Source organism: Dendrobates tinctorius, unplaced genomic scaffold (genome assembly GCF_039654945.1).
Source record: "Dendrobates tinctorius isolate UK_male_01 unplaced genomic scaffold, ASM3965494v1 ptg000134l, whole genome shotgun sequence".
Taxonomy (NCBI): domain Eukaryota; kingdom Metazoa; phylum Chordata; class Amphibia; order Anura; family Dendrobatidae; genus Dendrobates; species Dendrobates tinctorius.
Window position 1 is genome coordinate 10,438,086 of NW_027361802.1, and position 27,541 is coordinate 10,465,626.

Consider the following 27,541-nt stretch of genomic DNA (forward strand, 5'->3'; position numbering starts at 1 on the left):
GTTTCTGGTGTCCTTTGACAGCTCTTTGGTCTTCACCATAGTGGAGTTTGGAGTCAGACTGTTTGAGGGTGTGCACAGGTGTCTTTTTATACTGATAACAAGTTTAAACAGGTGCCATTACTACAGGTAATGAGTGGAGGAAAGAGGAGACTTTTAAAGAAGAAGTTACAGGTCTGTGAGAGCCAGAAATCTTGATTGCTTGTTTCTGACCAAATACTTATTTTCCACCATAATATGCAAATAAAATGAAAAAAAAACAGACAATGTGATTTTCTGGATTTTTTTTTCTCAGTTTGTCTCCCATAGTTGAGGTCTACCTATGATGTAAATTACAGATGCCTCTCATCTTTTTAAGTGGTGGAACTTGCACTATTGCTGACTGACTAAATACTTTTTTGCCCCACTGTAGTTAGAAAAGTGTACACAGCCTTAAAGCGGATGTCCGGTCTTAAGCTACAGGTCTAATCCCAGCAAAGAGCAAACAGATGAACGGCATACTAGGGCACACAAATCACCACATTAACAGACGGAGCAATTTATCTGAAGTATTGCGGTATATATTTCTGTCAAAAAACGGAGGTGCTTGCATGAAAAAACATGAATATTTCAATGTAAGGCGAAAAAAGGAGAAATATGCAGCACTCACCGATATAGCTGAAAAACTGTGCGTCTTTATTTCACAAAAATTCCATCAATAGATATGTGGACATGCAGGATGTTAGAGGAATGCTAGGGGAGGGAGGTGCCGGACAACGGCCATTTCGCGATTACTCGCTTCTACGGGTCCAGGAGCCGTAGAAGCGAGTAATCGCGAAACGGCCGTTGTCCACCACCAGTCTATGTGACTGCAGACTTGTGAGTTCTCATCACATCGCACACACTGGATGCATCCCATCCAAGTGTACTGATCGAGGCCAGAAACACATAATAGTTGGAATGTGGCTGAAAGTATGCAAATGGCGTACTTAAAGTTACTTGGCCACCAGCTTCTTTTGCTGGCACTGGAGAATCCTCATGGCACACAATGTGCACGATGTAAAGATTCCCAAGTCTGCAGTCACATTGAGTGACTGCAGACTTGTAGCTTAAGAATTGACAACCGCTTAAAGGGCACATTATACTAATCATTAGAGTTGAGCGACTTTGGTCGGATCGGGTTTCGTGAAACCCGAATGAAACAAAATAAGTTTCAGATGAAACTCGTCCGACTAGAGCAAAACAAAGTCGGAGTTTCGTCCGACTTTTATTTCCCATTGACTTGCATTGGGGTCGGGTTTCGGACGAAACTCCGACTTTGTTTTGCTCTAGTCGGACGAGTTTCATCTGAAACTTATTTTGTTTCATTCGGGTTTCACGAAACCCGATCCGACCAAAGTCGCTCAACTCTACTAATCATCGTTATGCTGAACCATTGGAGAAAAAAGGATTTAGTTCAGCTCACCCCTCATTGATGCTGCAGCAAGGTCCAAGCAAGGACACGTCTCCACTTGGACGTCTTGGAATACTTCATAGAAAAAGGAAAGTCCAGCTCAAGGAGTAAAATCCAGAATTTTCTTTATTTATTTCATTAAAATACAAGCATGGCTGCTATAGTCATCATTGCGGTTTTTACCCTGGCATGGGATAGCCGCACAGAGAGTGCCCAGGAGGTTCTGTGCGCGTTTCGAGTGGTATACGCTCTTAGGCCGGGGTCACACTAATACGGACGAGTGAGAGGCGTTAAAAGCACGCATTACACACACACACGGACAAATGATTCTCTATGGGGCAGCTCCCAACAGCTATATAATTCTCGCCCGTATTCTACGGTCTGTGCCAATCGCAGCATGCTGCGATTGTCAGCGTACTACGCCCATAGTACGCCAATGCAAGTCTATGGGTGCGCAAAAAAAACGGATTACACACGGACCATACGTGTGACTTGTGAGAAATACGCAGGTCTTTTGGCAAGTGACAGGAAATGGGCCAGTCCATCATCAAGAAGCTTAGACATGCAAATGAGCCCAAAAAGCGCTCCAGACATCCAGGAAGTACGCCTCCACGGAGTCCTGCAGCGTCATAGCGCCATATTTTCTCAATGTGGAGATGCTGATTGTCTTAATGCAGGAGCGGCCAGAAATCTGGGACCAACGTGATGCCCATTATGCCAACCGGGCAAGAAAGGAGGCGTCATGGAGGCGCATATGTTGCCAGATGTTCCACGATTTTGGTGATCGGCCACGTGAGGAGCAGCAGCAACTGAGTAAGTACAACCCAAAAACTGTTTAAAATTACCTCACTTCAAAAAATGCATTTAGAATCAGCCCCCCCCCCCTTCCTGTGCTTGTACTTTTTGCCTCATGAGGCGGGTAGAGTTTGATGTGACCCATGGTTTTACACTGCCATGATTTGGCACAGCCCACAAGCTCCTCATCCTCCTAGCCAACCAAGTTATTAAGTGTAGTAACTTGATAGATGAACTATTGTGCCCCTGTGTATCTGGCCTGGATGCCCCAATTATACACTCACTGGCCACTTTATTAGGTACACCATGCTAGTAAGGGGTTGGACCCCCTTTTGCCTTCAGAACTGCCTCAATTCTTCGTGGCAGAGATTCAACAAGGTGCTGGAAGCATTCCTCAGAGATTTTGGACCATATTGACATGATGGCATCACACAGTTGGCGCAGATTTGTCGGCTGCACATCCCTGATGCGAATCTCCCGTTCCACCACATCCCAAAGATGCTCTATTGGATTGAGATCTGGTGACTGAGGAGGCCATTTGAGTACAGTAAACTCATTGTCATGTTCAAGAAACCAATCTGAGATGATTCGAGCTTTATGACATGGCGCATTATCCTGCTGAAAGTAGCCATCAGATGTTGGGTACATTGTGGTCATAAAGGGATGGACATGGTCAGCAACAATACTCAGGTAGGCTGTGGCGTTGCAACGATGCTCAATTGGTACCAAGGGGCCCAAAGAGTGCCCAGAAAAAATTCCCCACACCATGACACCACCACCACCAGCCTGAACCGTTGATACAAGGCAGGATGGATCCATGCTTTCATGTTGTTTACGCCAAATTCTGACCCTACCATCCGAATGTCGCAGCAGAAATCGAGACTCATCAGACCAGGCAACGTTTTTCCAATCTTCTACTGTCCAATTTCGATGAGCTTGTGCAAATTGTAGCCTCAGTTTCCTGTTCTTAGCTGAGAGGAGTGGTACCCAGTGTGGTCTTCTGCTGCTGTAGCCCATCTGCCTCAAAGTTCGACGCACTGTGCGTTCAGAGATGCTCTTCTGCCTACCTTGGTTGTAACGGGTGGCAATTTGAGTCACTGTTGCCTTTCTATCAGCTCGAACCAGTCTGCCCATTCTCCTCTGACCTCTGGCATCAACATGGCATTTCCGGCCACAGAACTGCCGCTCACTGGATTTTTTTTCTTTTTCGGACCATTCTCTGTAAACCCTAGAGATGGTTGTGCGTGAAAATCCCAGTAGATCAGCAGTTTCTGAAATTCTCAGACCAGCCCTTCTGGCACCAACAATCATGCCACGTTCAAAGGCACTCAAATCACCTTTCTTCCCCATACTGATGCTCGGTTTGAACTGCAGGAGATTGTCTTGACCATGTCTACATGCCTAAATGCACTGAGTTGCCGCCATGTGATTGGCTGATTAGAAATTAAGTCTTAACACACAGTTGGACAGGTGTACCTAATAAAGTGGCCAGTGAGTGTATATGCCACCCTGGGTAGAAAGCACACCCCAGAATGCCACATGCCTAGGCTACTGGTAGAAAATTTGACCTATCAAATATGTGAAATTGAGAATATTTCCTGTCACATTGCAGTGGAAGATGTGATGAGACGCTGGCGCAGCATCCGCGACCAATACAGGGCGGGTAACGTCAGCAGCGGTAAAGAGGAAATACATCTATTATGACCGCCTCTCCTTCCTTGCTCCTATTCTGGATCTGAGACCGTAAGTAGATACCTCACACAACATTACACAGATACTTTACAGGGCCAAAAAAATTGATTTATTTTTGGCTCTGTTCTATTTCATAACAGAACTTAGTCCAACCTTACGGAGAGAGGAACTGGCTCAGATACCGAGCCCATCATAGATCCTTAGTCTGTAGGGGATAAGGTGGCTGGCCCATCTTCTTCCCCTCCAAGAAGCATGGGTGAAGATTCCTCTCAGGAAAACACAATGCCTGCGCCACAAACCCCACCACCAGGACCACATCCATAAGCAGTCTGCTGCACCATCAGCCATACAGGAGGAGCAGGGCAACATGAGCAGCAGCCCAACTGGCCAGATCCGGGGCTCCCCACAGCCTGCTGGACCATCTCGGCGAGGAAGAAGAAGGCGCCATATCCCTGCCCAAGATACCCATACCAATTTGGACACAGGGGTACTGAACTATCTGGCTAGAGTCAATAATGATGATGGCGAGGAGGCATACTCACGCAGCCTGGCCCTTTAACTTCGTGCCCTTTCCCGTGAGGTGAGGCTCCGTATTCGAGGATGTTTTCAGATCCTGCTTCATGCAAGCACACACCCCAATACCCCATATGAGTTATTTGAATATCTGGAGAGGTGGCAGCTTTCACCCAGAAATCTAATGCGCCTTACACACCCCACACACATGCTTGCTCAAGCAGGCTCTGAGGATCCTCAAATACGTGGGCCTACACCTCACCCCCTTCCTCCCCCTACCCAACCTTTCCAACAGCAGCCACATATGTCTGGCTCTAGCCAACCTCACCAATATGGCCACTTGTTCCCACCCAGTGTTGGAGGCTGGTCCCAACCTGGTTGGGGACGACATGGCTATATTGGTGGGTATGAGACACGGGCCTACCAAACCCAACAAGAGGCCCCTCTCCAGTATCACTCTGGCCAGTACCAAGCACAATCCCAGGAGGCAGTACACTACCCACATCATTGGCAACAGTATGCCCCCACACAGGGCGATGGCCAAGTTGGGCAAAGTGGCCAGCAGCAAACACAGGCTGGTCTTCCGCCTTCTCCTCCCCCGACGTACCAAAATTTATAATATTGCCATTTTGTTATTGCCTAATGGTATTTTGTTTGTTTTATATGTCCGAAAATGTTAATTGTACCCAATTTTCACATCTGCACAAAGGCCAATTTGGCCCATTGCCACATTTCTCATATGGCAATAATATGTTTTGCTTCAAAAAAAAAAAAAAAAGGCAAAAGTAAACATTTGTCTACTACATTTTACGTCTCTGTCTCAATTAAAGAAAACGGTGTCAGCATACTAACATACAGTATGCTTACCAATGCAAATAAACAGTCATAGAATCATAAGGGGTTTAAATATATATATTTAGACAGACATAAACCAAAAAATTATAACAGACACAGCATGCTCTTGCCAAGAAGTTTCCCCCTCAGGTGACATAAAGTAATTTGCGAAAATATCACGCACTTTGAGCCCAGAGAGCGGTCTACGTTGAGGGTTGATAGGTGGTCTCGCCCTACGCATATTGTCCGACCCACACACAATCCCAGCAGAGGAGGAACAATCATGTATCCTGGTGAAGTTATGAAGAACCACACAGGCTTTAACAACTTCATTAACATTTTGTTCACTCAGCTGAAAGGCAGACTGGAGTACCCGCCATTTGGCACAAAGAATGCCAAAGAAACACTCCACCAGTCGCCGAGCACGTGATAGGCGCAAGTTAAAAATTCTGCGCCGGTGGTCCAGGTTGCGCTGGGGATATGGCCTCATGACATTGCGCATTAACTGAAACGCATCATCTGCCACAAGGACATAAGGGACTGATTCTTGAGTGGAGCCTGGTAGCTGGCATGGTGGTGGTAGATCCAACTGGTTGGTGCGTAGCCACCGACCCATAATGGAAGTATTGAAGACTCTAGAGTCTCCCATCCTTCCATAGGCCCCAATGTCAACAATTATAAACTTGTATTGAGGGTCGGCCAGAGCTAACAATACAGCAGAAAAGTATTGTTTATAATTGAAGAATTGGGAGCCAGAGTTCGGCGGCTTGCGCACCTGGATATGTTTGCCATCAAGGGTCCCAATACAGTTAGGAAACTGGCATTCCTCCTCAAAGTCCCTTGATATCCTCAACCAGTCTTCCATCCTGGGCTGGGGCATGACGAGTTGATGTAGTCTTGACCATATTTCACTACATGTCGACCTGACTATGCCAGAAATGGTAGATCTTACAATGAGAAACTCATGGTGGAGGGCGGCATAAGACAGACCAGTGGACAGGAAGCTGAAGAACAACAGAAATGGAACATTTTAGAATGCACAAATTAACAAAACACCAGGTACATACATACAAAACTTTTTATTGATTCATATCTACTAACACACATATATTTGGTCGCAGAATCACTACGTGATATTCAGTACATATAAGGCTGGTTTCACATTAGCGCTTTTTAAGCGCATGCACGGCCGGGGGTAGCTCCGCCCCCGAGCCGGCTCTCTGCCCGGCGTGCCCGCCCCTTGCTTGTAGCGCCGCCTCCTAAAGCACAGCGGCGCCTGCGATCGGCGCACCCTATCTTTAGCATAGGGTGCGCAGATCGTGCACAGGCCGTGCGCTAGTTGCGCTTGGACCTGCGCTGCGCACTTTTGACGGTGCGCCGAGCACGCCGAAATCCGAAAAGTTTGATTTTGGCGCGCACGGCGCACCGTCAAAAGTGCGCAGCGCAGGTCAAAGCGCAGCTAGCGCACGGCCTGCGCACGATCTGCACACCCTATGCTAAAGATAGGGTGCGCCGATCGCAGGCGCTACAAGCAAGGGGCGGGCACGCCAGGCAGAGAGCCGGCTCGGGGGCGGAGCTACCCCCGGCCGTGCGTGCGCTTAAAAAGCGCTAATGTGAAACCAGCCTTACACATAACATTCTGGTCTGTAAATATATCTGGAATAAGATGAGGGCATTAAGCTTAGTAAAAAAAAAACAAAAAAAAACATACTTTGGGCAACACATCATGAACATAGAGAATGTGGTTGTGTAATACTTACCGTAATGTGAGTAGAAGTCGCTCCTCTGCAGATATAGCTTTGCGCATCCTTGTGTCCTGAAAGGTTATCCCAGGGCGCACTGTCTCCAAGAGTAGATCAAATGTTGCAAGGCTCATGCGACAGTATTGGTAGAATTTTTCCGGATGCTCCCGCAGAGAAGAATAGAGGCAGTGGAAATGACTTCTTGTGAGTTGTTGCCTCAAAAGTGGATGTACCCACATGCGTCTCCTCCTCCGCGTATCCACTATCACTGGGTATGGTTGACCAAAGCGGCGTTACAAAAGCCAGTTGAAGAGAACCTGCTCAGTTGTGTTGAAACTCAGACTGTCTGCCATGTTGCACATACAACACCAACACACCTAGTCAAGGCAAGGTCATAAATGGACAGAATGGAGGCAGCCACCTGTCCCTGAGTCAATAAATAGGGTGCAGGCTAATGATTTAAATAGTTAGCAGGCCTCAAAACCGTTAAATGTCCATTTTGCAAGGCTGCGAGAAAATCTCGCCATACGGATTACATACGGATTCTATACGGATGCTGACATGCGCAAAATATGCGACCACACCTTGCTTACGGATGACGTACGGAGCACTATTTAGGGGTCATTCATCCGTATTACGCATGTAAACTACGGACCGTATTTTGCGTCGGTTAGTGTGACTCTGGCCTTAGACTCAGAATAACCCCAAAAAGCTAACACAGCAGAACATCAAGAAAGTGCACAGGTGTACATAATTAATTAATTAAAATAGACACAGAGAGAAAAAAAAAACAAAAAACAGGAATGTATCCAAAAAGGACAAAAACACAAATGTAAGTGAAGTACACAACACATTAAATTAATATATCACATCAACAATAAAACAAAAAAAAAAAAAACTTTATATGAATATGATTAATAATAAAGCATAAACTCTTTCCTCAAATCCATACCTATAGGTGTTCGTGTATCAAGAAGGTAAATCCAAAATGCCTCTCTGTCTCTTAGTAATTTTTCTCTATTTCCACCTCTGGTTCTTTTTTTAATTTGTTCTATAGCATAAATTTTAATGAAAGAAATATCCCTATTATGAACAGACACAAAATGCCTCGATACATTGGATATGTTGCGGGTTGTGGGCTGTTGTGTTTTTGTCCTTTTTGGATACAATCCTGTTGTTTTTTTTTTTTCTCTCTGTGTCTATTTTAAATAATTAATTATGTGCACCTGTGCACTTTCTTGATATTCTGCTGTGTTAGCTCTTTGGGGTTAGGCCGGAGTCACACTGGCGAGGAATACGGGAGAGTGAGAGGCGCTAAAAGCACGCATTAGACACGGACAAATGATTCTCTATGGGGTCCCTCGCACCAGCCGTATATTTCTCCTCCGTATCCTACGCTCCGTGCCACTCGCAGCATGCTGCGATTGTCAGCGTACTACGCCCGTAGTACGCCAATGCAAGTCTATGGGTGCACAAAAAATACGCATTACACACGGAACACACGTGTGACCTGCGAGCAATACGCAGGTCTTTTGGCTGGTGAACAGGAAATGGGCCAATCCATCATCAGGAAGCCTGGACATGCAAATGAGCTCAAAAAGCGCTCCAGACATCCAGGAAGTACGCCTCCACGGAGTACAGCAGCAGCATGGCGTCCACATATATTAATGTAGAGATGCTAATTGTGCTGGTGCAGGAGCGTCCAGAAATATGGACCCACGCGACGCAAACTATGCGAACCGCACAAGAAAGGAGGCGTCATGGAGGCGCATCTGTCGCCAGATGTACCATGACTTTGGTGACAGACCACGTGATGAGCAGCATAAAATTCGTAAGTGCAACCATAAAAATATAATTAACGTTAGCGCGCACTATAAAATGAATCTACAATCAGCCCCCCCCCTTCCTGTGCATGTAGTACTTTTATTAGCCTCATGAGGCCGTTACATTAGGATGTGACACGTGGCTTCATACAGCCATAATTAGGGGTTAGGCCACAAGCTCCTCATCCTCCTAGCCACTAAAATTAGTTTCAGGGGAGCTAATGAGACCCTGGGTATCGGCACAATTACATATGCCACCATGGGTAGAACGCACACCCCATAAGGCCCCATGCCTAGACTACTGTTTGAAAATGTGACCTCTCAAATATCTGATTTTGACAAATCTTTCCTGTCACATTGCAGTGGAAGATGTGATGAAACGGTGGAGAAGCATCCGGGACCAGTACCGCCGGGAACGCCAGCAGCGGTCCAGGAGTGGGGATGCTGGCCATGTCAAGCGCAAATATATCTACTATGACCGGCTGAACGTCCTCGCCCCAATTCTGGCTCTGAGACCGTAAGTACATACCTCACACCACATGACACAAAAACATTACACAAATACTTTACAGGGACAAAAATATTGATGTATTTTTGGCTCTGTTCTATTTCATAACAGAACTCAATCCAACCTTACGGATCGAGGAACGGCCTCAGAGGCAGAGCCCATTATAGATCCTGTAGGGGATGAGGTGACTGGCCCATCTTCTCCCCCTACAAGAAGGATGGCTGAAGAGGAGGCATCACCAGAACACACAATGGCTGCCCTACACAACACACCACCAGGACGGTCTGCAGCTGCAACCTCACCCATCCTGGAAGAGATGGGCAACTTGAGCAGCAGCCCAACTGCCCAGATCAGGCCCTCCCCACAGACTGCTCTAGCATCACGGCGAATAAGAAGAAGGCGCCAGGTCACCATTCAAGAGAGCAGGACCAATGTGGACACTGGGGTGCTGAATTACTTGTCCAGAGTCACTACAGATGATGGTGAGGAGGCCTATGCACGTAGCCTCACCCTTTATCTCCGTGCCCTTACCCGTGAGGTCAGGCTCCGTATTAGGGGGTGTATTCAGATCCTGCTTGATGCAAGCACCCCCCCCAATACCCCATATGAGGTGTTTGAATTTCTGGAGAGGTGGCAGCTCTCACCAAGAAATTTAATACACATGAGACCATCCACACAGATGCTTGCTCAAGCAGGGTCTGAGCAGCCCCTAATACGTGGGCCAACACCTCAACCCCTTCCTCCCCCTACCCATCCTTCTATTCCGCAGCCCCAAATGTCTTCATCAAGCCAACCCCACCAATATGGCCACTTGTACCCACCCAGTGTTGGAGGCTGGTCCCAACCTGGTTGGGGACGATCTGGCTATCTTGGTGGGTATGAGCCACGGGCCTACCAGAGCCAACAAGAAGCCCCTCACCATCATCATTATTACTCTGGCCAGTATCACCAACAGGCCCAGGAGGCTGGACAACAACAGCATCATGGGCAACAGTATGGCCCCACACAGGGCGATGTTGGCCACAATGTCCAGCAGCACCCACAGGCTGTTCCTCCCCGTTCCCCTTCCCCTACATATGAGGATTTATGAATCAAAAGTTTGGAGATGTCCAGTAACAGGTAACTGGTGCTTCTAATCTAGACAAAAAAACAGGTGTTCTCCTTCACCAACATTTTTAAACAATGTTTTCCAAACATATGAAACAATCCATCATGACAGGCAACGCTACCTCACGCCTTTCACACAGATATTACATGTGTGTATAAAAGAGAAGATTTAAATGCGCTATGCTGTTACCTGAAAGGATGAAAATACACTAATCACTTGCTAATGCATAGGAAAGGCGTGCTTGCCTTTAGTTAAGTAGTCAACTTTGTTATTAGCATTCTCTAGTAAACCAATTTGAGGCGACCAGCATTCACAATATCACGCTCTCTCTATGTCTTAACAAGTGAGTTTTGTATTTTCATCCTTTCCAGTATAGCATGCTTAAATATTGTCTGTTCTACAGACAGGTAATATCTGTGTGAAAGATGTGAGGTAGCCTTGCCTGTCATGGTGGAAGCTTTCTATGATTGGAAAACATTATGAGGAAATGTGAGTGTTATCTTATTGACTTTATTTAGGTGATGGAGCTCACCCTTTGTTGCCTAATCAAGGTTAATGTAGGCATGCAGCAATGTTGTTATTGCATAATGCTTGTTGCAGTTTTTTTCTGTAATGTTAATGTTACACCAAGTTAAAGAAGGCCCAAAGGGTCATTTTGGCCATTGCCAAATTTGTGTTATGGCAAAATTATGTTTGCCTTTAAGCAAAACCCAAAAAAAAAAGGCAAAACTAAAAATTTGTCTACTCTAGTTAACGTCTCTGTGTGATTTCTCACTATCCCTCACAACATACTAACAGACACCAACCAATGCAAAGAAAGACTCATAGAATCATAAAAAGGCTTGAGTAATATATATTTAGACACACTTTGAAAAAAAAAAATTATAACATAGACACAGCATTCTCTTGCCAAGAAGTTGCCCCCTCAGGTGAGATAAAGTAATTCGTGAATATATCACGCACTTTGAGGCCAGAGAGCGGTCTACGTTGAGGGATGATAGGTGGTCTCACCCTGCGCTCATTGTCCGGCCTATGCACAACACCATCAGAGGAGGAACAATCATGTATCCTGGTGAAGTTATGCAGAAGAACACAGGCTTTCACAACTTCATTCACATTTTGCTCACTCAACTGAATGGCAGACTTGAGTACCCGCCATTTGGCACGAAGAATCCCAAAGGAACACTCCACCAGTCGCCTAGCACGTGATAGGCGCAAGTTAAAAATTCTGCGCCTGTGGTCAAGGTTGCGCCGGGGATATGGCCTCATGACATTACGTGATAACTGAAAGGCCTCATCTGCCACAAGGACATAAGGGACTGATTGTTCGGGGGAGCCTGGTAGCTGGCGTGGTGGTGGTAGATCCAACTGGTTGGTGCGTAGCCGCCGACCCATTATGGAAGTATTGAAGACTCTAGAGTCTCCCGTCCTTCCATAGGCCCCAATGTCAACAATTATAAACTTGTATTGAGGGTCTACCAGAGCCAACAATACAACAGAAAAGTATTGCTTATAATTGAAGAATTGGGCGCCTGAGTTCGGCGACTTACGCACCCTGATATGTTTGCCATCCAGGGCCCCAATACAATTTGGAAACTGGCAGTCCTCCTCAAAGTCCCTTGAAATCCTTAACCAGTCTTCCATCCTGGGCTCGGGTAGGACCACCTGATGGAGTCTTGTCCAGATTTCTGCACATGTAGACCTCACTATGCCTGAAATGGTTGACTTTCCAATGAGAAACTCATGGTGGAGGGCGGCATAAGACAGGCCAGTGGACAGGAAGCTGTAGAACAACAGAAATAGTACAGGTTAGAATGGGTAAAGTAAAAAAAAATCAGTTACATGCTGACCAAACTTGGTAGGGAATGAGAGAGAACAACACACACATATGTGGTGGCACAATGACTAAGTGATATGCAGTACATATTAGATGTGACATTCTGCTGTGTCAGGTGAAACATATTTTGAGTAAGATGAGGGTATTAAACTTTGTCCAAGAAGGCCAAAAAACATAAATTAACACACACATTATGAACATAGAGAATGTGGTCGTGGAGTACATACCGTATTGTGAGTAGAAGTCGCTCCTCTGCAGATATGGCTTTGCGCATCCTAGTGTCCTGAAAGGTGATCCCAGGGCGCACTGTCTCCAAGAGGCGATCAAATGTGGAAATGCTCATTCGACAGTACTGGTAAAATTTCTCCGGATGCTCCCGCAGAGACGAATAGAGGCGGTGAAAATGACCTCTTGTGAGTCGTTGCCTCAAAAGTGGATGTACCCACATGCGTCTCCTCCGCGGATCCACTATTCACAGGATATGGTTGGCCAAAGCGCCGTGACAAAAGCCAGGTAAAGAGAACCTGCTCGGTTGTATTGAATGTCAGACCCTCGGCCATGCTGCACAAAGAACACCAACACACCTCGTGAAAGCAAGGTGAGAAATGTACAGAATGTAGGCAGCCACCTGTTTCTGAGTGTCTAAATAGGGTGCAGGCTAATGATTTAAATTGTTTGCAGGCCTCAAAACCGTTAAATGTCCATTTTGCAAGGCTGCGAGAAAATCTCGCCATACGGATTGAATACGGATTACATACGGATACACACATGCGCAAAATACGCGACCTCACCTTGCTTACGGATGACCTACCGACCACTATTTAGTGGTCATTGATCCGTATTACGCATGTAAAATACTGACCGTATTTTGCGCAGGTTAGTGTGACTCCAGCCTTATTCTGAGTCTAAGAGCGTATACCACTCAAACAGAACCTCCTGGGCACTTTCTGTGTTTTTCTATGAATTATGCTGAACCATGACAATGTTGAGATTCAGGTCTCCTTTTGATTTGGAGGATGAAAAATCCCATAAAGCATAAAACATTTCCTACATTATTTAACAGGTCAGGAATTCCTGGAAATGATACATCAACCACCAGATGAATCCAGTTCTGTTTTAAAGAACAAAATAACCCTCAAGTTTCACAGTTTGTCTTTTTTTAATACTTTTTGTTTTGGCAGAGACTTAAAGTTCTTTTCCGTCCACTACTGTGATTATATTGTATTTAATCTTTTACATAAGCAAATTTGTTAAAATGCTGACAGATCTGATGTGATAGTCAACCATTCATTGGAATAGCAGGAATCCATTAAATAGGCATTTTGCTAAAAACATAGAAATATTGTATCAAGTCGTAGGTTTGTTTTCATGACACTTTTATGTTTTTTTGAAGTTTTTTTGTGACATTTAAGATTTTGTAAAGACACAAAAAAATGATCAGCACCTTCAGGCTATGTGCCCACGTAGCTTTTTTCAAGCGTTTTTTCCTGAGCAGAAACGCATGCGTTTTTGACACGTGTTTTTGACGCGATTGTCAAGCGTTTTGACATGCGTTTTCCTATGTGTTTTTGCAATTACAGTGTATGTATGCGGAATCGCATGCGATTCCGCACAATTAATGAACATGCTGCGTTTTTTTCCGCTAAGCGTTTCCGCAGCGGAAAAAGACACACCATTAGCACAACATGTGCGTTTTCCATTCTATTACATTAGATGCTTTTCTTAAGCGTTTCCGCAGCAGAAACACTTGTCTAAAAGTGCTGCGGAAACGCTTAAACAAAACATGGGCACACAGCCTCAATCAGAATGAAGAAAGTGTGAACAGGTGGAAACCACTATGCCTATACTTCATACAAAACAAAGAATTCATGGGCACTCTGTAAGGCTGAGTTCACACGTGGCGTTTTTTTCGCGTTTCCGCGGCGGTTTTAACCGCGCGACTTTGCCACGAAAACGCGAAAAATAAGCATCACATGCATTCCTATGGGATTCCGCAATGCTGTGCTAATGCTGCGGTTTTTACCGCGGCGGAATCGCTTCGCGGTAAAAACCGCGCATGCTCATTAATTTGCGGAATCGCGGCGATCCCGCAACCCATAGGAATGCATTGTTCCGCTTACTTTCCGCATGTGGCCTCCGGGCTTTGGGTACCATATCCCTGTAAAAAATAGAATTTAAAAATAAAAAATATTGTTATTCTTACCCTCCGACGTCCCGTGCAGCCTTCCCGCCTCTCTTCACGCTCTCGTTCCCAGTAGTCCTTTGCGAAAATGCCCACGATGGCGTCCGTTCTCGCGGGATCGCGAAGTCTCGCGGTCATTCGCGCGACGTCATCGCGAATAACCGCGAGACGTCGCGATCCCGCGAGAACTGACGTCATCGCGGGCATTTTCGCAAAGGATTACTGGGAACAGATGCGTGGGACGTCGGAGGGTAAGAATAACAATATTTTTTATTTTTTTTTTACATTCTATCTTTTACTATTGATGCCGCATAGGCGGCCTCAGTAGTAAAAAGTTGGTCACACTTGTCAAACACTATGTTTGACGAGTGTGACCAACCTGTCAATCAGTTCTCCAAGCGATGCTACAGATCGCTTGGAGAACGCTAGCATTTTGCAAGCTAATTACGCTTGCAAAATGCTAGTTTTTCCGCGGGAAAATCGCGGGAATTTAAAATGCGATTTTCCCGCGGACTGGAATTCCGGAATTCTCGCGGTAATTTCCGCGAGAGTTCCGGTACGTGTGCACTTAGCCTTAGCCATAGGTAGCATGCAAACATTGAATACGAACTGCATTACTGCTGTATAGAGTAGACCTATAAAATGAGTGTACATAGCACTAGTGCCCATGCTTGTAAGGCAATCCCCACCTGTTTTGTGGCTGTCTAACAGCTCCGAAACATGCGGCTGCGAGGATTCAAACATGTCACTCAAGCACCCGCGATACTCAAGGCAAACTGGAATCATGAGCACTTGCACTCATCACTACTTAGCACACTAAGGCCAATTGATCTTTCTCTGGTGTTACCCTATCATTAATATTAAATATGCATCTCTTGGTATAAAAGCTTAGCTAGAATCCAGTGCTAATAATAAGCAGCCTAAGGACCCTTGCAAACAAGCGTATGAGAAATTGTTCGACTTTCATCCAGAAAAGTTGGACAGTCTCCTGATAATATTCATATGATTTTCATTCATGTGTCCATTTTTTACGTCCGTGTCATGTCCGTGTACGATCCATTTTCATATATGTACACAAAAAAATGTACATGATCAGATACAGTTTCCTAGGTTTATAATAGAAATGTATCAGTAATAAATAGATGCCACTCAGATGTTCCGTATGGGATCCAAATTATTTTTTTTTGCACCCAGAAACCTGAATGGGGGAGTCTCATCCAATATGCGCAAGAGAGTAGTGCAGGCTGTGATTTTTTTTCTCACAGTCAGACAGACAGTCACATTGTATGGTTTGTAAATAATTAAATAGCATTTTATTGCATGAAATAAGTATTTGATCACCTAGCAACCAGCAAGAATTCTGGCTCACACAGGTCATACTCACCCGGTCATAATCACCTGGTCCTGGCGCTTGTCTCTGCAGCTCCCCTGCTTGTTCAGTGTTGTCGGCGCTGCTCTCTTCCTGCTTCAGCGATCACGTGGTACCTGCTCATTAAATATGCGCATATTTAATGAGAGGGTACCATTTGACCGCTGAAGCAGGAAGAGAGCAGCGCCGACAACATGGAACAAGCAGGGGAGCTGCAGAGAAGGGTGAGTATGATCTGACACCCCCTGCTCCCCCTTGGTATATGACTCTTGTATAAGCCGAGAGGGAGGGGGGGAACTTTCAGCCCAAAAAAATGGGCTGAAAATCTCGGCTTATACACAAGTATATACGGTATATATGTTTGTGCAAACTTGGTCAAGAACTACAGGAAACGCCTGACCTCTAATTGCAAACAAAGGTTTCTGTACCAAATATCACATTCTGATTTTCTATTGTATCAAATACTTATTTCATGCAATAGAATACAAATTAATTATGTAAAAATCCTACAGTGGGATTTTCTGTTTTTTATTTTTAGATTCTGTCACTCATAGGTGGAGTGTACCTACACTAAAAATTACAGATTTTGTAGATGGGAAAATTTGCAAAATCGGCAGTGTATCAAATATTTATTTTCTGACTGTCTTCAGTGTTTGCGTACATCATAGCACATATGGAATACTGCTGCTCTCTGTATTTTGTGTGTTTTAGATTCTCTGACATACAGTAGTGTTTTATGCTTATGTAAAAGTGTTTTTTTTCCTTGAAAATATGAAAAAATGCTTTTTCACCTGTTGAATCGTCTGCCTTTCAAGCACCACCTTTCCATCATGCTTAGGCTACTTTCACATTAGCGTTTTTTAGCGCTGCGCTTCGTGCACAATAGAAACGCATGCAAAAAAATGCATCATGCGTTTTGCATGCGTTTGCTTTTTTAGGCGCATGCGTTTCTAGCCATGTTAACTCTTAAAATGCATGCGATTTTAAACGCAGGCGTGCGCATGTCAATGCGCACGCCTGCGTTCCCATGGACTGTAAAGTGTTATTTTGGCGCATTCCGTGCGCATGTGTTTTTTGACACAGGTTGGACGGACCAAAAATGCAACAGGTTGCGTCCAGCGCGCCTAGGCGCACACTACAAAAAAAACGCATGCGCACAAAAACGAATACAAACGCTAGACCATGCGCCCCCATGTTAAACATAGGGGCGCATGCCGCATACGCATGGACACGCACGATGCGCTGCACTAAAAACGCTAATGTGAAACCAGCCTTAGGTAGACAGAACAAGACCAACCAGTGGCTGAACATTGTAAACAAGACCACACCTCTGCAACCCTGTGAACAAAGGACTTTAGGGTGTTCTTGAAGATATATTGGGTATGTTTTTTTTCCAGACTTACCGTATATACTCGCGTATAAGCCGAGATTTTCAGCCCATTTTTTTGGGCTGAAAATCCCCTCTCGGCTTATACGCGAGTCATATACCGGGGGTGGGTAGGGGAGGGGGACCGGGGGTGTCAGAGATCATACTTACCTCTCCTGGCACTTCTCTGCAGCCTCTGCTTCTTCCTCTTCCATTAAATTCATGAACATGCGCATATTTAATGAGCGCTACCACGTGACCATCTGAATGCAGAAAGCAGACGGCAGAGGAAAAGAAGGGGCTGCAGAGAAGTGCCAGGAGAGGTATGACGAGGACAAAGTAATATTCACCTTTTCCCGTTCCAAGCCCTGCACTGCTGTGTCTCTGGGTCCTCCTGCTTTGACGGCAGAGGGCACGATGACGTAGTCAGTGTGCGCCCTCTGCTGTCACTGCAGAGAGCCGGGAGACAGCGGTGGATGGCAATGGAACAGGGACAGGTAAATATCGCCAGTGCCGGGGGCTCAGGACACCGGCACCTGGCCCCCCAGCGACGGAGAGGTGAGTATGTCATTTTTTTTTATTGCAGCATATGGGGGGTATTTATGGGGCAGCATTAACCCTTGTGCAGCAGCATGGGGGGTTATTTATGGGGCAGCATTAACCCTTGTGCAGCAGCATATGGGGGGAATTTATGGGGCAGCATTAACCCTTGTGCAGCAGCATATGAGGGATATTTATGGGGCAGCATTAACCCTTGTGCAGCAGCATATGAGGGGTATTTATGGGGCAGCATTAACTCTTGTGCAGCAGCATATGGGGGGAATTTATGGGGCAGCATTAACCCTTGTGCAGCAGCAATTGAGGTGTATTTATGGGGCAGCATTAACCCTTGTGCAGCGGCATATGGGGGGTATTTATGGGGCAGCATTAACCCTTGTGCAGCAACATATGGGGAGAATTTATGGGGCAGCATTAACCCTTGTGCAGCAGCATATGGGGGGTATTTATAGGGCAGCATTAACCCTTGTGCAGCAGCATATTATGGGGGATATTTATGGAGCATCTTCCTGGGCCAGCATTAACCCTTGTGCAGCAGCATATGGGGGGTTATCTATGGAGCATCTTTTTGGACCACCATTTAACCCTAGGCTTATACGCGAGTCAATAAGTTTTCCCAGTTTTTTGTGGCAAAATTAGGGGGGTCGGCTTATACACGAGTATATATGGTACATTTTAAGGGATATCCTTTTTTACAGTACTATGCAAGATCTGTAACTATAATCCTGAGTAGAATTAATACTTGCTTTGTGCCACAATTGTTAAAAATTAATTGGCCTCTGACTTTCCTAGTAGCAACTGTTATTCACTTCATCTAAATATAGGATACTCCTTTCTAGTAAGTGCTCTTGCAGAGGACCATATAACTCCAACAAGTGCTATTTGTTGTTTTGACTATTAGCACTCATCCCAGTGTTATTCTGTGGGGTTGAGCACATGTTCTGTATTTTTTCTTTGGACAGACTGAATGGAGAAGATGGAGAATTTTATATTTTGTTTTAGTTCTCCAAATCTGAGAAAATCGGATCACACTCTGATCAAACTCTGATCAGAGTGTGATTAGCATAATCGGACCGATTTTCTCGAATGTGGAGAAAACCCTATGTGTGGATGTGTGACCCCAGCCTAATAGTAATTTACTGACAGTTGTAATTTTTTTTCTTTTTATTGCCAGGTTTTGCTGAAGGAGCCACTGTCTCTGAGGGGTCTTGTACTTTCGAAAATAACACATGTGCCTACAAATCTGCTTTTGAATTTCTTCCATGGATTGTAAATACAGAAGGTAAGATAAATGCTGAATTCTGACCTGTACTTGTGTTTCTCCCCTGTTAGGAAATATTGACAATATAAAAGGGGTTCATCCAATTGGGATCCCCTTCTAATAACCTAAATATTTTGGTTGCCCTGTCTAAAGGAGTATGCTGACCCAAATATGGTTTATCTTGGCAATAAAACCCCTTTAAGAACATGAGTATTGTTGCATAAATTTTTATGTTCTTCAGTCACTTTTCAGTTCACACACAGTAAAGCCAGTTTCAGACGAGCATAATTTGGTAGCACTTGAGCACCAGTATTATATAGTCTGCAGTACCCTCTGGTGTTTCTATGCTACTGAACTTAGTTCCTATAGAAGATATTGTGCTGAATGTCTGGTGAGTAAAAGTGAAGAAGCTTGGGTATATTTCATATATCTAAAAACATCCTCAAACAGGGAAAGATGTGGACGGTTAATGTTAGGAGTCACTTTATGTCTTTATTAGTTAAAGGAAATCACTGTTAAAACCAAGCAAAGGCACTAAGAGCACCCTATGCACAGGCATTCAGAGCACCCTATGCACAAGCATTCGGAGCACCCTATGCACAGGCACTCAGAGCACCCTATGCACAGGCATTCGGAGCACCCTATGCACAGACACTCGGAATACCCTATGTACAGGCACTCAGAGCACCCTATGCACAGGCACTCGGAGCACCCTATGCACAGGCACTCGGAGCACCCTATGCACAGGCACTCGGAGCACCCTATGCACAGGCACTCAGAGCACCCTATGCACTGACACATGGAGCACCCTATGCACAAGCATTCGGAGCACCCTAGGCACAGGCACTCAGAGCACCCTTTGCACAGGCACTCAGAGCACCCTATGCACAGGCACTCGGAACACCCTATACACAGGCACTCAGGTTCAGGTTGACTATTTATTGCCGCTGCTTCCTGCAGGCGATGTCAGTTATAGTTTTTGCCTAGGGCTGTTGTAGCTGACTGATATGTCCTGCTGCGTTTGCTGTCTGAACCCGTGTCTCTGTTTTCCCCTATTCCCGACTTGACTCATTAATTCCCTTTAGTGTGCTGACTCCCTGGTTTTGACTCGGCTTCTATCCTGACCTGCTTCTGTCTTTTGGCTTATCCGCTCATGACCTTTACTTACCTTCTCGGCTAGCTTCTGACCCTGAGTTTGTTCATTCCGTTTGGTACCGCGCTACAGATTGTTGCTTGGCTCGGCTTGTTTGACTGTTCTGCTGCCACCTGTGGTAGCCTCACTGCTGTACTGTAGGCCAGCTCTGTTTAGGTGCAATAGGAAGGACAAGTGGTTAGCACTCGACTTTATGTGAAACGGTGCTAGTGAAAGGAACCGAAGGTCCCATAAGCATGAGTTCAGAAAAAATCACTGCACACGTACAAGAAAAATATGTTTCAGGTGAGTATTTATTTGATGCTGATAGGTGAAGCGACAATTTAAAGACGTTTCGTAGCAGCACCTCTGTACGTTTAATATATCCCCCATTCTTTAACCCATAGGCTGAGTTCACACGTGGCGTTTTTTTCGCGTTTCCGCGGCGGTTTTAACCGCGCGATTTTGCCGCGAAAACGCGAAAAATAAGCATCCCATGCATTCCTATGGGATTCCGCAATACTGTGCTAATGCTGCGGTTTTTACCGCGGTGGAATTGCTTCGCGGTAAAAAACGCAGCATGCTCATTAATTTGCGGAATCGCGGTGATCCCGCACCCATAGGAATGCATTGTTCCGCTTACTTCCCGCTTGTGGCTGTGCACAACATGCGGAAAGTAAGCAAAACAATTGTGGATGGTACCCACAGTCCGGAGGAGAGGAGACTGTCCTCCGGGCTTTTGGTACCATATCCCTGTAAAAAATAGAATTTAAAATAAAAAATATTGTTATTCTTACCTTCCGGCGTCCCGCGCAGCATTCCCGCCTCTCTCCACGCTCCCGTTCCCAGTAAGCCTTTGCGAAAATGCCCGCAATGGCGTCCGTTCTCGCGGGATCGTGAAGTCTCGCGGTCATTCGCGCGACGTCATCGCAAATTACCGCGAAATATCGCGATCCCGCGAGAACGGACGTCATCGCGGGCATTTTCGCAAAGGATTACTGGGAACGGATGCGCGGGACGTCGGAAGGTAAGAATAACATCATTTTTTATTTTTTTTTTACATTCTATCTTTTACTACTGATGCCGCATAGGCAGCCTCAGTAGTAAAAAGTTGGTCACGCTCGTCAAACACTATGTTTGACGAGTGTGACCAACCTGTCAATCAGTTCTCCAAGCGATGCTACAGATCGCTTGGAAAACGCTAGCATTTTGCAAGCTAAATACGCTTGCAAAATGCTAGTTTTTCAGAGGGAAAATCGCGGGAATTTAAAATGCGATTTTCCCGCGGAATGTAATTCCGGAATTCTCGCGGTAATTTCCGCGAGAGTTCCAGTACGTGTGCACTTAGCTATACTCCTTGTTCTTGATGCCTCCATCTAGATATATTACCCTGTCGCATCAGTACAATTTCTTATAATCAACCTACATTTTGAGATGCCTTTTGTAAATAATCTTATTTGTAAATATTGTATATATTTTTCTATCATAATATTTTTCTTATTGTTGTTGTATTTTCTTTTTTGCCAGCGACTATATAAAGGCCATTAATTGGCCGAAACGTCTTTAAATTGTCGCTTCACCTATCAGCATCAAATAAATACTCACCTGAAGCATTATTTTTCTTGTACGTGTGCAGTGATTTTTTCTGAACTCCTGTTTATATGCAGTCCTGCTTCCAGTCTACTGCACCTACCTGCATTGCAGCAGCGTGATACACCCTTTGCACAGGCACCCGGAGCACCATTTGAATGGCATCTAAAGCTAACCCTCTCTTTCTGGATTGACATTCGTTGCTCTACAGGAGCCAGAAGAGAAGGTTGGAGATAGTTGGAAAAACAAGGAGGTAGGAAGGTGCACTGAAGTGTTTGGCCACACCAAGGGAGCACCTGCCCTAAGTTTCTGAAGTCATTCTGTGCTTACATACTCCCTGTAAATAGTAGGTAGGGAAAGTAAGATATAGAACATATACTGTGCAGTATATGAATACACAGTTTCACTGTTCTGAGGTTCTGTATTTGTTAGAAAATCCTGCTGATGTATACTTCTGACATACACTACAAAGCAGGCATTGTCTAAATTATTTGGTAAGAGGTAAAAAAAAGTGTCTAGAATACAGTTAATTTGCTGTGCGCTCGTATACTTTTACAAATCCTGATATTTTGCTTAATAGGTCTCCCCATAGATCATCTATTGATTTGATTGTAGATTGCTTGTATTCTGTATCAGTAATTCCCCCATTGTGACTCACCAGCTACTCAGAGTAGGGGATTCCCAAGTACACATTCATTCCTAATATAGTAAGGGCTGTGACCACACATCCACCCATGAATCATTTGTAGCTTAAAAAAGGTTCCACAGTTGTTCCTTGATTAACTATTTTATGACTGGGACATTTTTACTTCCTACTAGCCAGACATCATTAGTCAATGTTATATCCGTTTGATAACACACATAATAGTGAAATGACTGCATTTATGGTCTCCTGACCACTCTAAAACACCTTTTCTTAAAGGGAATCTGTCACCCTTTTTTTGCCCTATGAGCTGCCGGCATTGACATCAGGGGCTTATCTACAGCATTCTGTAATGCTGTAGATAAGCCCCCGATGTAACCTGAAAGATAAGCAAAACACGTTAGATTATACTCACCGGAGGGAGCGGTCCGGTCCGATGGGTGTCGCAGTCCGGTCCGACGCCTCCCATCTTCATACGATGCCATCCTCTTCTTCCCTTCCTGTAGTGGCTCCGGTGCAGGCGCACTACTCTGCCCTGTTGAGGGCAGAACAGAATCCTGCAGTGCGCAGGCTTTGGGAGAGGTCTGGCGCCTGCGCACTGCAGTATTCTGCTCTGCCCTCAACAGGGCAGAGCAGTGTGCCTGCGCCGGAGCTACTACAGGAAGCGAAGAAGACGACGGCATTGTATGAAGATGGGAGGAGCCGGACCGGCCCGTGACACCCATTGGATTGGACTGCCCCCTCCGGTGAGTATAATCTAATGTGTTTTTCTTATCTTTCAGGTTACATCGGGGGCTTATCTACAGCATTACAGAATGCTGTAGATAAGCCCCTGATGTCAATGCCGGCAGCAGTCCAAAAAAAAGGGTGACAGATTCCCTTTAAAGAAGCTTCCCGTAAAGTTGTGTCCCCAGGAGAATTTTATTTTAAGGGGCAAAAAAAATATGCTTTATTCTCTCTGTATACAGTAGGTCCAGTGCCAAGTCTCTGTTGCTGCTCCAGGTGAGAACACATTTACAGCGCTGCAGCCAATCACTAAACTCAGCAGCTCTGTCTGTGTGCATGACACAAGCCGCTGAAATCACTAACTGGCTACAGCACTGTCGACGTGAGGATGACACTGCAGGGAATGACAGATACATGGATCAGCAGCAGAAACTCAGCTGTGGACCCAGGTGGGGATAAGTAAAACATAATTTTTTTTTTCTTAAACAAATAGCACCCGGGAATACAACTTTCATGAAAGTGGAAAACCCCTTTAAGGCTATGTGCCTACGTTAGTGTTTAAAACCTGATACAAAATCGGACTCCATCCCAGAAAACGCGTGTTTTTTTCCGAGCGTTTTTTGCTTAAAAACCGGGTGTTTTTGATGCATTTTTTCCGCGCGTCTTCTGGACTCATAGGAAATAGCTAAAAACGCAGACAAAAGTGGAAAATAATGAACATGCTGCGTTTTTAGTCGCTAAGCGTTTCCTATGCGGAAAAAAACGCATCAATTGGCACAAAAAGGCCAAAATGCATTAAAATGAATGGGATGCTTATTTTAAGCGTTTCTGAAGCGTCTGATCCGGCACAAACGCTTCAAAAACGCTTAAAAAACGCAACGTGGGCACACAGCCTTAAAGTGTTGCAATGCTAACAGAACAAGTAGGTGCTGAGAGAGGTCATTTCACAAAATACACGCTGCCATGATACTTGTAAAATATTAGGAAAGTGCTCATAATGGAGTTCGCTTACATACCGCAAAGTAACACCATATTATACCATTATTGTAAATACTCCATTTCAGTGGCTGAAAATCTGTAGGCTCTCTGGGTGTCACCATATTATATTTTGTGATGAACCATGTCACTTTTTATTTTAATATGTAATCTAAGGACCAGAGAAGTACAGTATGGGCCTTCAACTATAGTTGACCTATTATGGATCTGCCAGAGTGAATAATTTTTAATTATATTAAAAATGTACTTTTAGATAAAAGGGGTGCATTTTAAAATTAGAGATAAGGAAACTTAAAGGAAATATTTAACCAAAAGATTGATAGATCTGTAGAACATCTATCCAGGAGATGAGCTTGTAGACTGATAGCATACACATATGGCTTTCTGTATGGAAAAAATAAGTGAATGCTTACACAACGGACAGAAATCCTGTTATAGGTTATAGGGAAATTTGAACAACATGTTTAATATTTAGAATGCTCAGGTCATAGACTTCCCATTTCCCTGCTGACAATGGTAGTAGTCAAAAGGATAACTCATCCCCTCAAACAGTGTCTTAGGTTTTAGGATCTGCAAGAGCAGGGTCACCGAACCATGTAATAAACACTGTAAATGCTGAAGAACCTCTACATGTTAGTCAACCAGTGGTTGTCGAAAAGACTTAAGGGAAAATCTGTAAATCTGTTTCTACACAAAGGGGTACATTTTCCCTGCTGTAAGCCATATACTACAGATGTGATCATTATATTGTCTGTCCGTGCACAAATCTTATAACACCACAGTGCACTATATCTTAGCCCTTTCTTATAGTAAGTGTAATAATAATAATAATCTTATTTATGTAGCACCAACAAATTCCACAGCTCTTTACAAATCAAATAGGGAAATGTACAGACAATATAAAGTAACACATTGTTCAACAGTTACAGGAGGAGGGCAGGCCCTGCTCGCAAACTTACAATCTATAAGGAAATAGGGAGGACACAATAGGTCAAAAGAACCTGTCATGTATGCTCCTCATACATCTCCCTGACTCCCCTTACTGTGTCCACACCCATTTAATCACCCTCACTCCCCATACTGTGTCTGCATACATTCCCCTCCTTGCTCCTCATAATGTGTCCACATCCATTGTTCACCTTAATAACTGTGCTGCAGTTCCACTTCTTACCACTGGACGCTTCTGTTGTGTTCTGCAATTGCCCTTTTCTAAGATGCCTTATTCTGAACCTGTGGAATCCATGTTGTTTCATGTTTTGGCCTACTTAAAGCCACATGGATCTTTCACTCATTGCTTGAGTATTGTGTCTAGCTGTTAAGTGTAGTTTCTGTCTCCAGCTCCTGAACTTTCTTAACCAGACTGTTCTCACTTATCTCAGGATTGTTTCCTACAACTCCTATGCTATCTCCAAGGACTTCTATTACCACTTTATGTTCCTGCTCATGCTCCATAGGCAACTGGATTCCAGCAGTGCTACACCAGTATCGTAACAGGATTCTCAAGCCTATCATCATGGAAGCCGCTGAGGGAGGAAAATTGGAGATTTGTGTAACTCAGATGAACTGTTTGCTTACCAACATCTATACAGACATGCAAACACTAAAAACAAAATACAAAACATTTGAAACTCAGATATCCCATAGCGTGCAAATTTTTGGACAAGCTAAACAGGATCTACAGAATATTGTACAAGATCTAAGCAATAAGATTGCACAGCAGTCTGAGCAGATCCTTCAATTACAAAATCAACATATAGCTCCTACCCCTCTCCCCACCCTTCCGCTCCCACCTTTCAGGTTTGGTGGAGACTTTGACAAATTTTGGGGATTCATCAACCAGTGCAGATTGTACATTGGTGCTCACCCTGCTCTCTTCCATACTGACAGATCAAAAGTATTGTGTATCATTATTCTACTGACACATAAAGCTTTAGCCTGGGCCAGTCCCCTTATTGAAACTTACGATGCTCAAATTCATGATCTGGAGGCCTTCCTAGCAGCCATGAGCCAGGTGTTTGATGACCCTAATCGTTGTGCAACAGCTTCACTGATGGCTCTACGTCAGGGTAAGCTCTATGTTGCAGAGTATGCCACAGAATTCAGACAGTAGATGATTGATACTGAATTAAATAATGCTACAAAATTTTCTTGGACTCTCCAGTGCATTCAAATATGAACTAGTTCATGCTGATACTCCTACAAATTTGACTTCATTCACCATTATACTCAAATAGACAATCAAATATCAGAGCGAAGATTGGAAAAATTGAATTGAAACTAGTTCCATAACAGTAACCGTTATCTACCTGCTTCAACCACCAGTCCCAGAGACTTTAATATAAAGAGTGCTCACATATCTCAAGTTGAACCCATGCAGGTTAGCAGTTTATTAAAATGTGAGAGTGCGAGAGAAAATAACAGAGACTTTGGGAAAATCAGTGCTTCTATTGTGGTCAGTCTGACCACTTTCTCATCAATTGTTGACTACGAAAAACAGTGGCAGTGGTAGTGGATCCCAACTTTTCTGATGAAGAGTCAGGGTTGTCTGAACCAGCACCTCCAGTGAATCCATTCAGTTTCCTCTATTGCACCCAACATTAAAAAAAGAAAACAAGGACTCTTGCTTCATTTCTATCAAGTTTCAAATTGATTCTCAATGGATTTCTACATCTGCTATGGTTGATTCTTGAGCAAATAGAAGTTTTATGGACATCTCTTTCACAAAAGAACATGGGGTAAAAATTCAAAACATACTTTTATTTATTATTATGGAAACTGTTGATGGATCTCAACTAAATTTGGAACCAGTGAATCAAGAAACTGAACCCATTGTAAGGTAGCGCATATTATTCATGTTGGGGACACTCACTTGGCAGCCGATTAACAGGGTCCGGCACCGGGTTTTCCACATAAAATGTCCATGCGGTTTATTGTTAGACGGCATAAACCATGGAAGCATGAAAGAAACAGTAACAGCCTTATATCAAAAGAGAAGAATATTCATGACACGCAGGCACGGGTTACCTCTTAGTTACTCCTCATTCAGAACGTCCGTTTCCTCCTGGGGACTATCCAACACACACAGGCCAATATAAACAGGCCTCACCAGCTCAGCGGCCTCAGCATGTGCTCTTTAGGGAGGCAGCACACCTTCCAGCACCTAGGCCTTCCGGGACCTTCCACATGGCCCAGTCAAATCCATGCACTCTCTCTCATGTGACCCACCCTGCTCACCTTATATGGTCCGTAGCCACACCCACAGGTGAGGTATGGATCACATGGCTATGACCTTATTGCAGGTCCTTCGGATTCACAACCACACACATATCTTCAGACAAAACGGGGTACAGTGAGCCCCCTCACCACAGTGTGTGGTACATGGGTAGCCAGACCTCCCAACTCTCATAGCTACCCGTAGCCCGGACCCAAATGTGAAC

The 27,541-nt window shown here is 44.6% G+C and overlaps 1 protein-coding gene across 1 annotated transcript in view; it reads left to right on the top strand.

Moving 5' to 3' along the window:
- The window catches only part of MAMDC2 (MAM domain containing 2), a 249,584-nt gene that overhangs the window by 41,585 nt on the left and 180,458 nt on the right, over window positions 1-27,541 (top strand). The window contains exon 2 of the mRNA XM_073543722.1: window positions 18,931-19,038. Within this exon, the coding sequence (XP_073399823.1) occupies window positions 18,931-19,038 (108 nt within the window). The remainder of the gene's footprint in view (window positions 1-18,930; window positions 19,039-27,541) is intronic.